The following is a 12,557-nucleotide window of genomic DNA, read 5'->3' as shown; positions in this document are numbered from 1 at the left end:
GGAAACACCATCAGAGCACTCCTGACATATGGTTGTCAAGCCTCTGCTTAAAGACCTCCAAAGAAGGAGACTCCACCACACTCCTTGGCAGCAAATTCCACTGTCGAACAGCTCTTACTGTCAGGAAGTTCTTCCTAATGTTTAGGTGGAATCTTCTTTCTTGTCGTTTGGATCCATTGCTCCGTGTCCGCTTCTCTGGAGCAGCAGAAAACAACCTTTCTCCCTCCTCTATGTGACATCCTTTTATATATTTGAACATGGCTATCATATCACCCCTTAACCTCCTCTTCTCCAGGCTAAACATGCCCAGCTCCCTTAGCCGTTCATCATAAGGCATCGTTTCCAGGCCTTTGACCATTTTGGTTGCCCTTCTCTGGACACATTCCAGTTTGTCAGTGTCCTTCTTGAACTGTGGTGCCCAGAACTGGACACAGTGCTCCAGGTGAGGTCTGACCAGAGCAGAATACAGTGGCACTATTACTTCCCTTGATCCAGATGCTATACTCCTATTGATGAGGCCCAGAATTGCATTGGCTTTTTTAGCTGCCGCATCACACTGTTGGCTCATGTCAAGTTTGTGGTCAACCAAGACTCCTAGATCCTTTTCACATGTACTGCTCTCAAGCCAGGTGTCACCCATCTTGTATTTGTGCCTCTCATTTTTTTTTGCCCAAGTGCAATACTTTACATTTCTCCCTGTTAAAGTTCATCTTGTTTGTTTTGGCCCAGTTCTCTAATCTGTCAAGGTCGTTTTGAAGTGTGATCCTGTCCTCTGGGGTGTTAGCCACCCCTCCCAGTTTGGTGTCATCTGCAAATTTGATCAGGTTGCCCTTGAGTCGATCATCCAAGTCATTGATAAAGATGTTGAATAAGACTGGGCCCAAGACAGAACCCTGTGGCACCCCACTAGTCACTCTTCTCCAGGATGAAGAGGAACCATTGATGAGCACCCTTTGGGTTCAGTCAGTCAGCCAGTTACAAATCCACTGAGTGGTAGCATAGTCAAGACCGCATTTTACCAGCTTCTTTACAAGAATATCATGGGGCACCTTGTCAAATGCCTTGCTGAAATCAAGGTAGGCTACATCCACTGCGTTCCCTTCATCTACCAGCCTTGTAATTCTGTCAAAAAACGAGATCAGGTTAGTCTGACATGACTTATTTTTCAGAAATCCATGCTATTGGTGATCACAGCATTCCTTTCTAGGTGCTCACAGACTGTTTGCTTAATGATCTGCTCCAGAATCTTCCCTGGTATTGATGTCAGACTGACTGGGCGATAATTATTTGGGTCCTCTCTTTTCCCCTTTTTGAAAATAGGGACAACATTTGCCCTCCTCCAGTCTGCCGGGACTTCGCCTGTTCTCCAGGAATTCTCAAAGATGACTGCCAGTGGTTCTGAGATTACATCTGCCAGTTCTTTTAATACTCTTGGATGCAGTTCATCTGGCCCTGGAGACTTGAATACATCTAAACTAGCCAAGTATTCTTGTACTATCTCCTTAGATATTCTGGGCTGTGTTTCCTCTGCTGAATCATTTGCTCCAAATTCTTCAGGTCGGGCATTGTTTTCTTTATCGGAGAAGACTGAGGCAAATAAGGCATTGAGGAGTTCAGCCCTTTCTGTGTCCCCTGTTTGCATTTCACCATCTTCTCCTCTGAGTGACCCCACTGCTTCTTTGTTCTTCCTTTTGCTACGGACATACCCATAAAAGCCTTTTTTGTTGCTTTTAACCTCTCTAGCAAGCCTGAGTTCATTCTGTGCTTTAGCTTTTCTGACTTTGTGTCTACATGTGCTGGCTATTTGTTTGAATTCCTCTTTGGTGGTTTCCCCCCTTTTCCATTTTTTGTACACATCCTTTTTAAATCTTAACTCAGTTAAAAGTTCTTTAGATAGCCACCCTGGCTTCTTTAGGCACCTTCCATGTTTCCGTCTCATTGGTATTGCCTGAAGTTGTGCTTTTACTATCTCCCTCTCAACAAACTCCCAGCCATCATGAACTCCCTTTCCTTTTAGTATTACTGTCCATGAGATCTCACCCAGCACTTCCCTAAGTTTTATGAAGTCGGCTTTCTTAAAGTCAAGAAATTGAGTCCTAGTATGCTTGGCTGCTCCTTGTCGCTGTATAGTAAACTTCAGAAGAGCATGATCACTTGCGCCTAATGATCCTTCTACTTCTACCCCACTAACCAGGTCATCAACATTGGTTAGGACCAGATCTAAAATGGCTGTTCCTCTTGTTGCTTCTCCCACTTTCTGGACAATGAAGTTGTCTGTAAGGCCAGTGAGGAATCTGTTTGACCTTATGCTCTTGGCTGAGTTTGACATCCAACAAATATCCGGGTAATTGAAGTCCCCCATTACTACTATCTCCCTTCCTTTTGCATGCTTGGCCATCTGTTCCAGGAAGGCATCATCTATGTCCTCCGTTTGGCTTGGGGATCTATAGTAAACTCCCACAATGAGGTCTCTGTTATTCTTCTCTCCCTTAATTTTGACCCAAATGCTCTCACTTTGGCTTTGAGGTTCTAAATCTTGGATCTCTTCACAGGTATACACATCCCTGACATATAACGCCACTCCTCCTCCTTTCTTGTCTGGTCTGTTTCTCTGAAATAGATTGTATCCCTCCATTATTACATTCCAATCGTGGGACTTATCCCACCAGGTTTCAGTGATGCCTATTATGTCATATTTAGTTTGCTGTACCAAGAGCTCAAGCTCATCTTGTTTATTTCCCATGCTTTGCGCATTAGTGTACAGACATTGAAGTCCATTAATCATTCCCCCGTGTCTCTTATTTAAGGATTTTTTCCTCCCACCACTAGGTCTGCGTGCTGTTTGCTCCATTTGGTCTATGACATTTGGATGATCATCTTCATCAATTGATAGACTCCTAGCTTCAGGAGCACTGTCTCCCTCCCCCACATTAGTCAGTTTAAAGCCCTCCTGATGAGGTTTCTGAGATTTTTGGCAAAAACATTCCACCCAACCGTTGTGAGGTGCAGCCCATCGCATGCCAGAAGTCCATCTTCAAGAAACTGCAGTCCGTGATCTAAGAATCCAAACCATTCCTGTTTACACCATTTGCGAAGCCAGCTGTTCACTTCCACTATTTTTCCCTCTCTCCCTGGGCCACGTCGTTCAATTCCTATCCCACCCCCATCGCAAAGGAAACCTTTCCTGGGTCTGAGGGCTGCTTCATGGATGCCTTCATTTCTCTTCATTTCTCACCTGTCACCTTCCTGCTGCATGGATAATGGTGGGGCACCTGTTGCCTTTGGAAAGATGTGGAGAAAGTCAGTTTTAGATGCTGATGCTTCGTCCAGGTAACCCAGTGAGGAGAGTTGGGCAGGAGTTCTTCCCAAAGAAAGGTCCCCAGCTCTTCAAGCATCAATCACATGCCCTAAAACTAAGCTGCATCCTGCTTGTATTGTGTGGGTCCAACTCTGGCAGGAAATCAGGTTTATACTGAGTGCCTGAGCTGGCCCTGAAGAACACACATCTGCATCAGGAGAAAGAAAAATCAAAGGGTCCAGATAAAGATTTCTCTTCTCTCTCTCCTCTCCCCCCCCCTCGGGTTTTTCTTTTAATTGGCAGAGAAGTTTGGAGTCGTGAGCAAAGGGTGGGGTCCCAGGGGGTTGGGGAATAACAGTGTTCAAACCAGGCTCTCGGTTAGGGAAGGTGGAAGAAAATCGATTCAATCTCCATTTAATTCACACTTTCTGAAACAATACGGGAATCAAAGCACAGCCAGCCTTTTCAATTTGAACATCTCCAAATCTTGCAATGCAAATCTCTAGCCAAGTAGCGTGCAGAAAAAATGTCTGAACTAGGGTAAAGCGTGGCTAAAAAGGTATAAGATGCTGAAAATAACATATAAAAAATGAGGAACATTTTAGGGGAAATTGTGTATGTTTTTAATAATGTTTTAAAAAGATCAAAATAACCGTACAGGATAGCTTACAAAATACTAAAGGCACTTTTTTCAGAAACCATATATATTAATGTTATGTAGTTATAATTGTAGTATGAATGAATTTTCTTTTGTATTCTTTGTTTTATAGAATAGATATAATAATGTTATGTTACTAAGCAAATTTAATTAAACAGTAATAGGAAAAAACACAAAAACACACACACAAAATACTAAAGGCACTTAATTTTAAAAAATAATACAGAATGATGCAATAAACAAATAAAAGGTCTAGATGGGGATGGGAAGGGTAGTGATTAGGAGCTTAATTATACATACCTTAACAGTAAACAGAAAATTGAGAGTCTTGTCTTGAGCTTATACATTGGTGTACAACGCAGAACATATAGTCAAATCTGCTTCATTTAATGGTTAAAGTGTGTACGTAAATAAGGATAAAGAAATAAATGAATAATTTTTTTTAATTTATACCCCGCCCTTCCTGATTCAGAAAACCGGGCTCAGGGCGGCTAACAACAAATTTAAAAGACTTAATTGATGCAACAAAAAGCAGCATAAAACGTGAATAACAATAAATTCAGAATTCAAAAATCAATTTAGGGGGGAAATCCATCCAGTAAACATTAGATGATCACCAGGGCTAGCAGGCTAAATTAGTCCTATAAGGATGAGGGGAGCATGCTACTTGTGTGTCAATATTTTTGCACTTTGTACAATCCTAGGAGCACCTTTGGAACAGATGAGCAAAGAGACCCTCCTGATAGAATAAGGAGCGGTGCTGCGAATGTACATTTCAAATGATTATCTAGTGGTCTGCTTTCCACACCACTTGTTAGTGAGGGGAATTATATCCCTTCTTCTGACCCCCCAAAACCTTCCTCAGGGCTTCCTTCACCTCCTTGTTGCGGAGGCTGTAGATGAGGGGGTTCAGCATGGGGGTGATGATGCAGTAGAGTGTGGAGACCAGGGTGTCCACTTCCAAGGAGTAGCCTGCGCTCGGGCGGTTGTAGTTCACGTTGGCCATCCCAAAATAGATGATGACCACAACTATGTGGGCTGCGCAAGTGGAGAAGGCCTTGTGCCTGCCGGTGTTGGAGCGGATCCGAAGGATGGCCGACAGAATGAAGATATAGGAGACAACCACCAGGAGGAAAGGGCTGATCCCCACAAAAATGCTTGCTCCATGAAGGGCCATATCATTGACATACGTGTCGCTGCAGGTGATTTTCAGCAGTGGTGGGACATCGCAGAAGATGTGGTGGATCTGGTTGGCCCCACAGAAGGTCAAGTTGGTAGCCAATGCAGTGTGAATGGCAGAGTTCAGGAAGCCCCAGATCCAAGAAGTGGTAGCCAGAGGGACACACACTCTTCTGCTCATCAGGTGAGCATAGCGCAAGGGTTGACAAATGGCAGCATAGCGGTCGTAGGCCATGACGGCCAGCAGGGCGCCCTCGGACCCCGCAAAGGTCATCAAGAAGAACATCTGGGCCATGCACTGGTTGTAGGAAATGGTGTGTCTCTGGCGCAAGAAGTTGGTCAGGATCTTGGGGATGGTGACGGACGAGTAGCAGATGTCCAAGCAGGATAAATGGCTGAGGAAAAAGTACATGGGGCTGTGGAGGCGCGAATCCAGTTGGATCAGAGTGAAAATCATGGAGTTTCCCACCAGGGTGAAGAGGTAGATGGTCAGAAAGAGCAGGAAGAAGAAGGACTGACCTTTGTGGACCCCAGAAAAACCCAGGAAGATGAATTCGGCCACAAGTAGCGTCTGATTGCTGCTTCTCTCCATCAGGGTCAGCTCTGAGAGGAGAACCAAGAAGGAAGCGAGATGAATGGGGGCAAAACCAGGATGAATACATGCAGATTTAATCTATCCTTCTTTGTGGAACAGCCAAGACCAAGAGACCCAGCCCAGCTCTTAGGTTCTGGGCTTCCCAGCCAGAAAGGGCAGCTCCCAAGATGGTTGGGCAACTCTGATCCCCTCTCCCACTCTGCATTTTAGATCCCAACAACTAACCTTGTCAGTAAGAGCAATTGGTGGTGTCTGGGTAACCTTGGAGGAGGTCTGGTCCTTGGGCAGGGGGCGGGGGATAACAGTTCCCTCAAGCCATTGGTTTACCATTTTTGCCACAAGCCCTCTGGGCAATGATGACCTCCCTCTGTACAGCCTTGGGTGGGCACCAAATCCCTTTTGCTGTTTGAACCTCCTGGCTGAGGCAATACAGGGCTCAGGTGTCCTGTGTTTACATACAAAAGTTCTCCCTTTCTGCTACCATTTCTGTAGCAATCATTGAGCAGTCTGATAGGCTATGATTCTCAGAGTTAAAGTACTTAGCAAGAGCTTGTTCCGCTTTTTTTTTTTTTTTTGTAGTAGAAATTGGGAGTTTCAAAAGATTCACTCCAGAAACACCTCCAAATAGAACAAAATCACTTGGTATACAAGAATGACTCCACAACTGTCATCGATCTTCTGAATGTACACACTGGGCACAGAAACACCACATGGCCTGAACCTAGATCAGTGGTTCCCAAAGTATTTTGGGGCTAGTACCCCCTTGGTTCCATAAACTCGTCCGTAGTTTATCCTACCCTATCGAAAGCACTATTCAGAATGGGACTTTGCACAATTTGCTAAAGAAGATAATAATGCAATAAGATTTGAAACAGTGACAACTACTTGCATGTTTATTCAAAATCCACTTAAAACTATTTAGTTTAATAAATTTAATTGACAAACTTGAATCAGTGATACCAGCTTTCCATAGTCTAATAGTCCTTTGCACATGTAGTGAATGGTATGGTTTGCATTGGCCAAAAAGATGGCTGAAAACACCACAAAATGGAAGCGGTGTCTTTGATCTGTCTTTGAACTGATCACTGATCAAATATGCAGTGATCATAAATATAATAAAGATCATAAATATAATAAAGTATATACATTCTAAAGTGTATTAACACATATCATGATATTTGGTTCCATACCTCGGTTTTTTGAGGACTATAGACTTCCAACAGATTTATAGTCCTCAAAAAAACCGAGGTATGGAAACAAATATCATGATATGTGTTAATACACTTTAGAATGTATATACTTTATTATATTTATGATCTATGATATTGAAGAACCTTGATCTATTTTGACATATTATTTGATATTACCAGCTGAAGAAGGTGTTTACTCCGAAACAGGGCCCTGTCCTGGTCACCACTACTGAGTCGTACATCTGATTCACACTCCGGATACTCCTTTTTGGCCCTATTTGATTCTTTATTCTTTATTCTGATTTTATATAATATGGACTCCTTTTGACTGCCATTGAGACTTGTATAAAACAATTGTTGTGTACTGGTATTTTATGTACCTTTATACTATATCACTGCATATTTGAAACTACATTATTTCTGCACTTAAACGTTGTATCTAAATTTACTATTATCTTAAAACTATCGTACTTACATGTTGTGTTTTAATTTACTATTAGCTTCAAACTGTTATTCTTAGCAGAATACATACGTTTTTCTTTTCAACTCTTGAGTAGGAATTATTCCTTGTATTGAAACTTGTGGCCAGAGCTCTTGGTATATCCTTTTCAATGAAATGTGGAAAACATCTTGATGTTTGGGCAAAAACAGAGTGTGCTGGAACGGAACAGCACAAGGAGGCTTGGTACTGGGCTGTACACCTTTGCAAAACATTAAGATAAGATCAGAGTTGTGAGACGATCCCAAGGATAAGGATGAGATGTCGACAAGAGTAAGGATGTGAGATACCAACAACAAGGAGTTGTGTAAGCATCAGGAGTTGCCATGTGTCAGATGAACAAACAAGATGTATAAATATCAAAGCCCTCCAGCCTCAGGTGTGTGCCGGACATATGACAGCGCTGTCGTCTGCCACCCACGACTCTTACTGGATCTGATCAATCCAGTTGAAGAGTGGTGAGTATAGATGTGTGTGTGGTTGTGTGTGTGGTTGAATGCATGTTCCCTGTCTGGTTATGTTTGTTAATCAGTAAAGCAATGCTGTAGAAAATCCAATATTGGTTGTCTGAGGTTTACTTGTGCTTTCCTAGAGTGCACTATTGGTCTCATTTATGCTAAACATCAAAACATTAAAAGGACCTATTGGTCACAACACAACACAACACAACACATCTCTGCTGCCCACTTGCCTCTTAGTGCCCCCTTTGGGAACCACTGACCGTGATTGGAGGATGACCAAGAGAACCCTCGCACACACCCTTCCTTGTCCAAGTGCAACACAACAGCCCTGCAGTGCTGTCAGTGGACCAGGCTCTTCAGTAGCTGCTGTTGCCAACGTCCCACTTACTCTGGCAGTACTTTTTCGTGGTGGGGGAGTGGGGGTGTCTGTTGCAAATCTGCAGCCGATGAATAAGGCCGATGCATAAAAACACTCTGGACTAGGGATGGGCGCTGCGTGAGTCTCGGATTGCATGGGAAGGCAAACCTCCCGAGAAACAGGCACACTGCGAAATTCACTCTTCTCTGAATTTTGGAACCCAGTTCTCCAGTCAACAATTATATCTACTGGGTCTGAGTGTGCATGCAAATACATACCTTAGTTTGGATAGCAACTAACAGGCATTATATGTTAGAGGAAATGGCTGTGCAAAAATGTGTATCTCGGGCAAAATCGCTATCAAATTTGTATATTAGCAAAACATTGCACTAAAATGCTAATGGACTCTCAAGAGGACATTAAAAGAAAAAGAAAAAAGGTTCCCAAACTGATGTGGAAATGTATAGATCTGAATTTTGGAGTGGAAAAATGAGAAATGGAGAGAAATCTGAAACCGACCCAAGGAAGTTGCTTAACACTGTGGGGAAAAAGATGTCACAGGTTTGCTCTCCTGAATGTCAGCTGAACATTAGGCATCTTAGCTTATTTCTTCATTTTTCAAGTTGTTTTAAACATCATGCACAGTATTGCACAGCAGCAGATAAGGAGTTTGTCTGGTTTTAAATGAACTGGTGCAGACAGATGAGTGATTCCTCCCCAGTCACCCTAATGGCAAATAAAGAATTTCCTAAGTTTGGAGGTTACTTTGTGGGTCCCTTCATTTCTCTGCTCCTCACCTGGCATCTTCCTGCCGAATGAACTTGGATGATGGCTTTGACAGCTGCTGCTCTGGGACAGGTGAGGAGACAGTTTCGGATGCTGATGCTCCTTCCAGGTGAGCTGGTGAGGAGAGCCAGGCAGGAGGATTCTACAACCAGAGAAGGTGAGGGGAATGAAGAGGATGGGTGGGTTGCAGGATCCCTCCTGTCAGAACGAGAGACACACCTGGCTGTCACTCATTTTCTGCCCAAAGAAAGGTCTCCATTTCCTGCTGACCCAACGCACCGTCCTTCCTGCATCCCCACATACATTAAAACTGACCCAGTGTCCTGTGGGTCCCAGTCTGGAAGGTAATATGGCTTGTATTGTTTGAGTATCCCCTGGAGAACATGCATTTGCATCACAAGGAATGAAGATCAAGGAGTCCGGGGGGGGGGGGATCATCTCCCCCCTGGGCTTCCTTTTTCCTGGCAGAAAACACTGGCATCAAGGGTATGGGGTGGAGCCCAAGGGGGTTGCAAACAGCCGTGTTCAAACGAGGCCCTTAGGGACAATTCAGTTTGCAATTAAGGTGATCGTTTCTAATTCACACTTTCTGGAACACAGGCTTTGAAATTTGCACTGGTCCAGATTTTGCAATAATAATAATAATAATAATAATAATAATAATAATAATAATAATATGCCACCCACCTAACTGTGTTGCCTCAGCCACTCTGGGCAGCTCCCAACAAAATAGGAAAAACACAGTAAATGCAGTCAATTAATGTGAGGGGATGCGGGTGGCGCTGTGGTTAAAACCTCAGCGCCTAGGACTTGCCGATCGCATGGTCGGTGGTTCGAATCCCCACGGCGGGGTGAGCTCCCGTCATTCGGTCCCAGCTCCTGCCCACCTAGCAGTTCGAAAGCACAATTAAGTGCAGGTAGATAAATAGGTACCGCTTTCTAGCGGGAAGGTAAACAGCGTTCCATGTGCTGCTCTGGTGCCGGTTCACCGGAGCAGCTTTGTCACGCTGGCCACGTGACCCGGAAGTGTCTGTGGACAGCGCTGGCTCCCGGCCTCTAGAGTGAGATGAGCGCACAACCCTAGAGTCTGTCAAGACTGGCCCGTACGGGCAGGGGTACCTTTACCTTTACCTTAATGTGTGTAAAAATGCATGAATTAGGGCAAAGTATGAGAAAAGGTGTAATTATTGTTGTTGTTGCTGCTGCTGCTGTTGAATTTATATACTGCCATATACCTGAAGGTCTGAGGACAGTTCACAGAATATTTTAGGCGGAATCGTGTTGTAAATGGTGTATGTGAAACAAAATCACATTCAAAATTGACTTTGCACTAAGATACTAGTGATTTTTCAAGAAGATTGAAAAACAACAACTACACAAACTAACGTGGAAACAAGGAGATCTGAAGTTAATAGAGAAAAATTGAAATATTTCCCATATTGTTCTCAAGGGGCCAAACAGAAACAGGAGCACACAACAAGAACAACCGTTAAAGGATTCGGGGACAGTCTGAGGTTTAAGGATAGCTCCCCTTGGTGACAGTGTGCCATGTTGAATTTGGCAGCTAAGCACCTCTTCAGACTGGGAGACAAGGCAGTTGTTGAACTGGGTGTTGGACACAAGACCCAGTGCAGAATCATGACCTAATTCTTTGGGATCTGTCTAGTAATGTATTGCTGAACTAAGTCTAACCAATGGGAATATGGTGTACTTTGACCCCCAAGGAAAATTTCACCAAAGGTAGGAGACCCTGTTAGTGAGGGAGTTCAGAGCCCTTCTTCAAGCCCCCCAGAACCTTCCTCAGGGCTTCCTTCACCTCCTTGTTGCGGAGGCTGTAGATGACAGGATTCAACATGGGGATGATGATACAATAGAGAGTGGAGATCAGGGTGTCCACTTCCAAGGAGTAGCCTGCGCTTGGGCGGTTGTAGTTCACGTTGGCCATCCCAAAATAGATGATGACCACAACTATGTGGGCGGCACAAGTGGAGAAGGCTTTTCGCCTGCCGGTGTTGGAGCGGATCCGAAGGATGGCCGACAGAATGAAGATATAGGAGATGACCACCAGCAGGAATGTCCCAAGGCTGACAAACACACTTGCTACATGAAGGGCCATCTCATTGACGTAGGTGTCGCTGCAGGCGATTTGCAGAAGAGGAGGGACATCACAGAAGATGTGGTGGATCTGGTTGGCCCCACAGAAGGTCAAGTTGGTGGAGAGCACGGTGTGAATAACAGAGTCCAAGAGGCCCCAGATCCAAGAAGTGGTAGCCAGAGGGACACACACTCTTCTGCTCATCAGTTGAGCATAGTGCAAGGGTTGACAAATGGCGGCATAGCGGTCGTAGGCCATGACGGCCAGCAGGGCGCACTCAGTCCCTGCAAAGGTCATCAGGAGGAACATCTGGACCATGCACTGGTTGTAGGAAATGGTGTGTCTCTGGTGCCAGAAGTTTGCCAGAATCTTGGGGATGGTGACGGATGAGTAGCAGACGTCCAAGCAGGATAAATGGCTGAGGAAAAAGTACATGGGGCTGTGGAGGCGCGAATCCAGTTGGATCAAGGTGAAGATCACACCGTTTCCCACCAGGGTAAATAGGTAGATGGTCAGAAAGAGCAGGAAGAGGAAGGACTGTCCCTCGTGGACCCCAGAGAAACCCAGGAACATGAATTCGGTCACTGGTAGTGTCTGATTCCTGCCTTCCATGGCTCTGTTGAGGTCAGTTCTGAGTGGAGAACAAGAAAGGAAGGAAGGAAGGAAGGAAGGAAGGAAGGAAGGAAGGAAGGAAGGAAGGAAGATAGATGTGGGCAGGGAATGCAGATATATGCATGGGACAGAGTATTTTTGTCCCTAAAGATCTCTCTGCTTTCATCATTTTCATAGTCTTAACAAGAGCACATTTATAAATTCATTTTATAAATAATGTGCACAAAAAAACAACAACAGAGGATGTGTTACTGCCCCAGGCGGGGGCATATTCATCTTTTGGGGGTCTGCAACTGATGTAACGGCAAAGCATTTTGCCATAAATTAAGTCGGCACAACGAATCTGGTGCTGATAGAATTTAAGATACAGAAATAGGCAGCCGAGCCCGAACCTTGCTCTCTATTCCCTGCTTGGAGAGGGGGTCCCATTGATTTGGAAGACACATCGGTTTCTCTAGGGAGGAGGTCTTCTGCTTAACCTTTAGACCCATAAACTCATCGAATAGTTGAGTTGGAAGGGATTCTGAGGGTCATTTAGTTCAATGCAGAGATCTCTACTAAAGCATCCATAACACACTGCTGTCTTCTATATCAGTTCATATTCTTTCTTAACAATAAAATTATATTCTTTTGATCTCTTCCTGGTGGGGTTTTTTTGGGGTGGGTGGGCGGGCTTGTTTTTATAGCTGGGATACCCTACCACAAACTTACCTCTGTGAAGTAGAAAAGGACTTCAGAGAGAGGATTAAATCAGGAGAAGCACGGTCAGAAAGATTGGGCACATATACATTTATTATGTTCCTTCCATCAAACCACACCTGGAATA

General features: G+C 44.3%; 2 protein-coding genes across 2 annotated transcripts; both read right to left on the bottom strand.

The window, feature by feature from the left end:
* Nucleotides 1–4,770: 4,770 nt before the first annotated feature.
* On the bottom strand, nucleotides 4,771–5,759 carry LOC114604870 (olfactory receptor 5V1-like). Its single transcript, XM_028745390.2, has one exon. The coding sequence runs from the start codon at nucleotides 5,725–5,727 to the stop codon at nucleotides 4,771–4,773; it is 957 nt and encodes a 318-aa protein (XP_028601223.2). The 5' UTR covers nucleotides 5,728–5,759.
* A 5,018-nt stretch (nucleotides 5,760–10,777) lies between these two features.
* Nucleotides 10,778–11,731, bottom strand: LOC114604868 (olfactory receptor 5T7-like). The gene has a single exon (XM_028745388.2). It carries the CDS (start codon nucleotides 11,729–11,731, stop codon nucleotides 10,778–10,780), a length of 954 nt encoding a protein of 317 aa, XP_028601221.2.
* Between the last annotated feature and the right edge of the window lie 826 nt (nucleotides 11,732–12,557).

This window comes from Podarcis muralis, chromosome 10, assembly GCF_964188315.1.
Source record: "Podarcis muralis chromosome 10, rPodMur119.hap1.1, whole genome shotgun sequence".
Taxonomy (NCBI): Eukaryota; Metazoa; Chordata; class Lepidosauria; order Squamata; family Lacertidae; genus Podarcis; species Podarcis muralis.
This window is presented reverse-complemented; position numbering and strand designations above follow the sequence as displayed.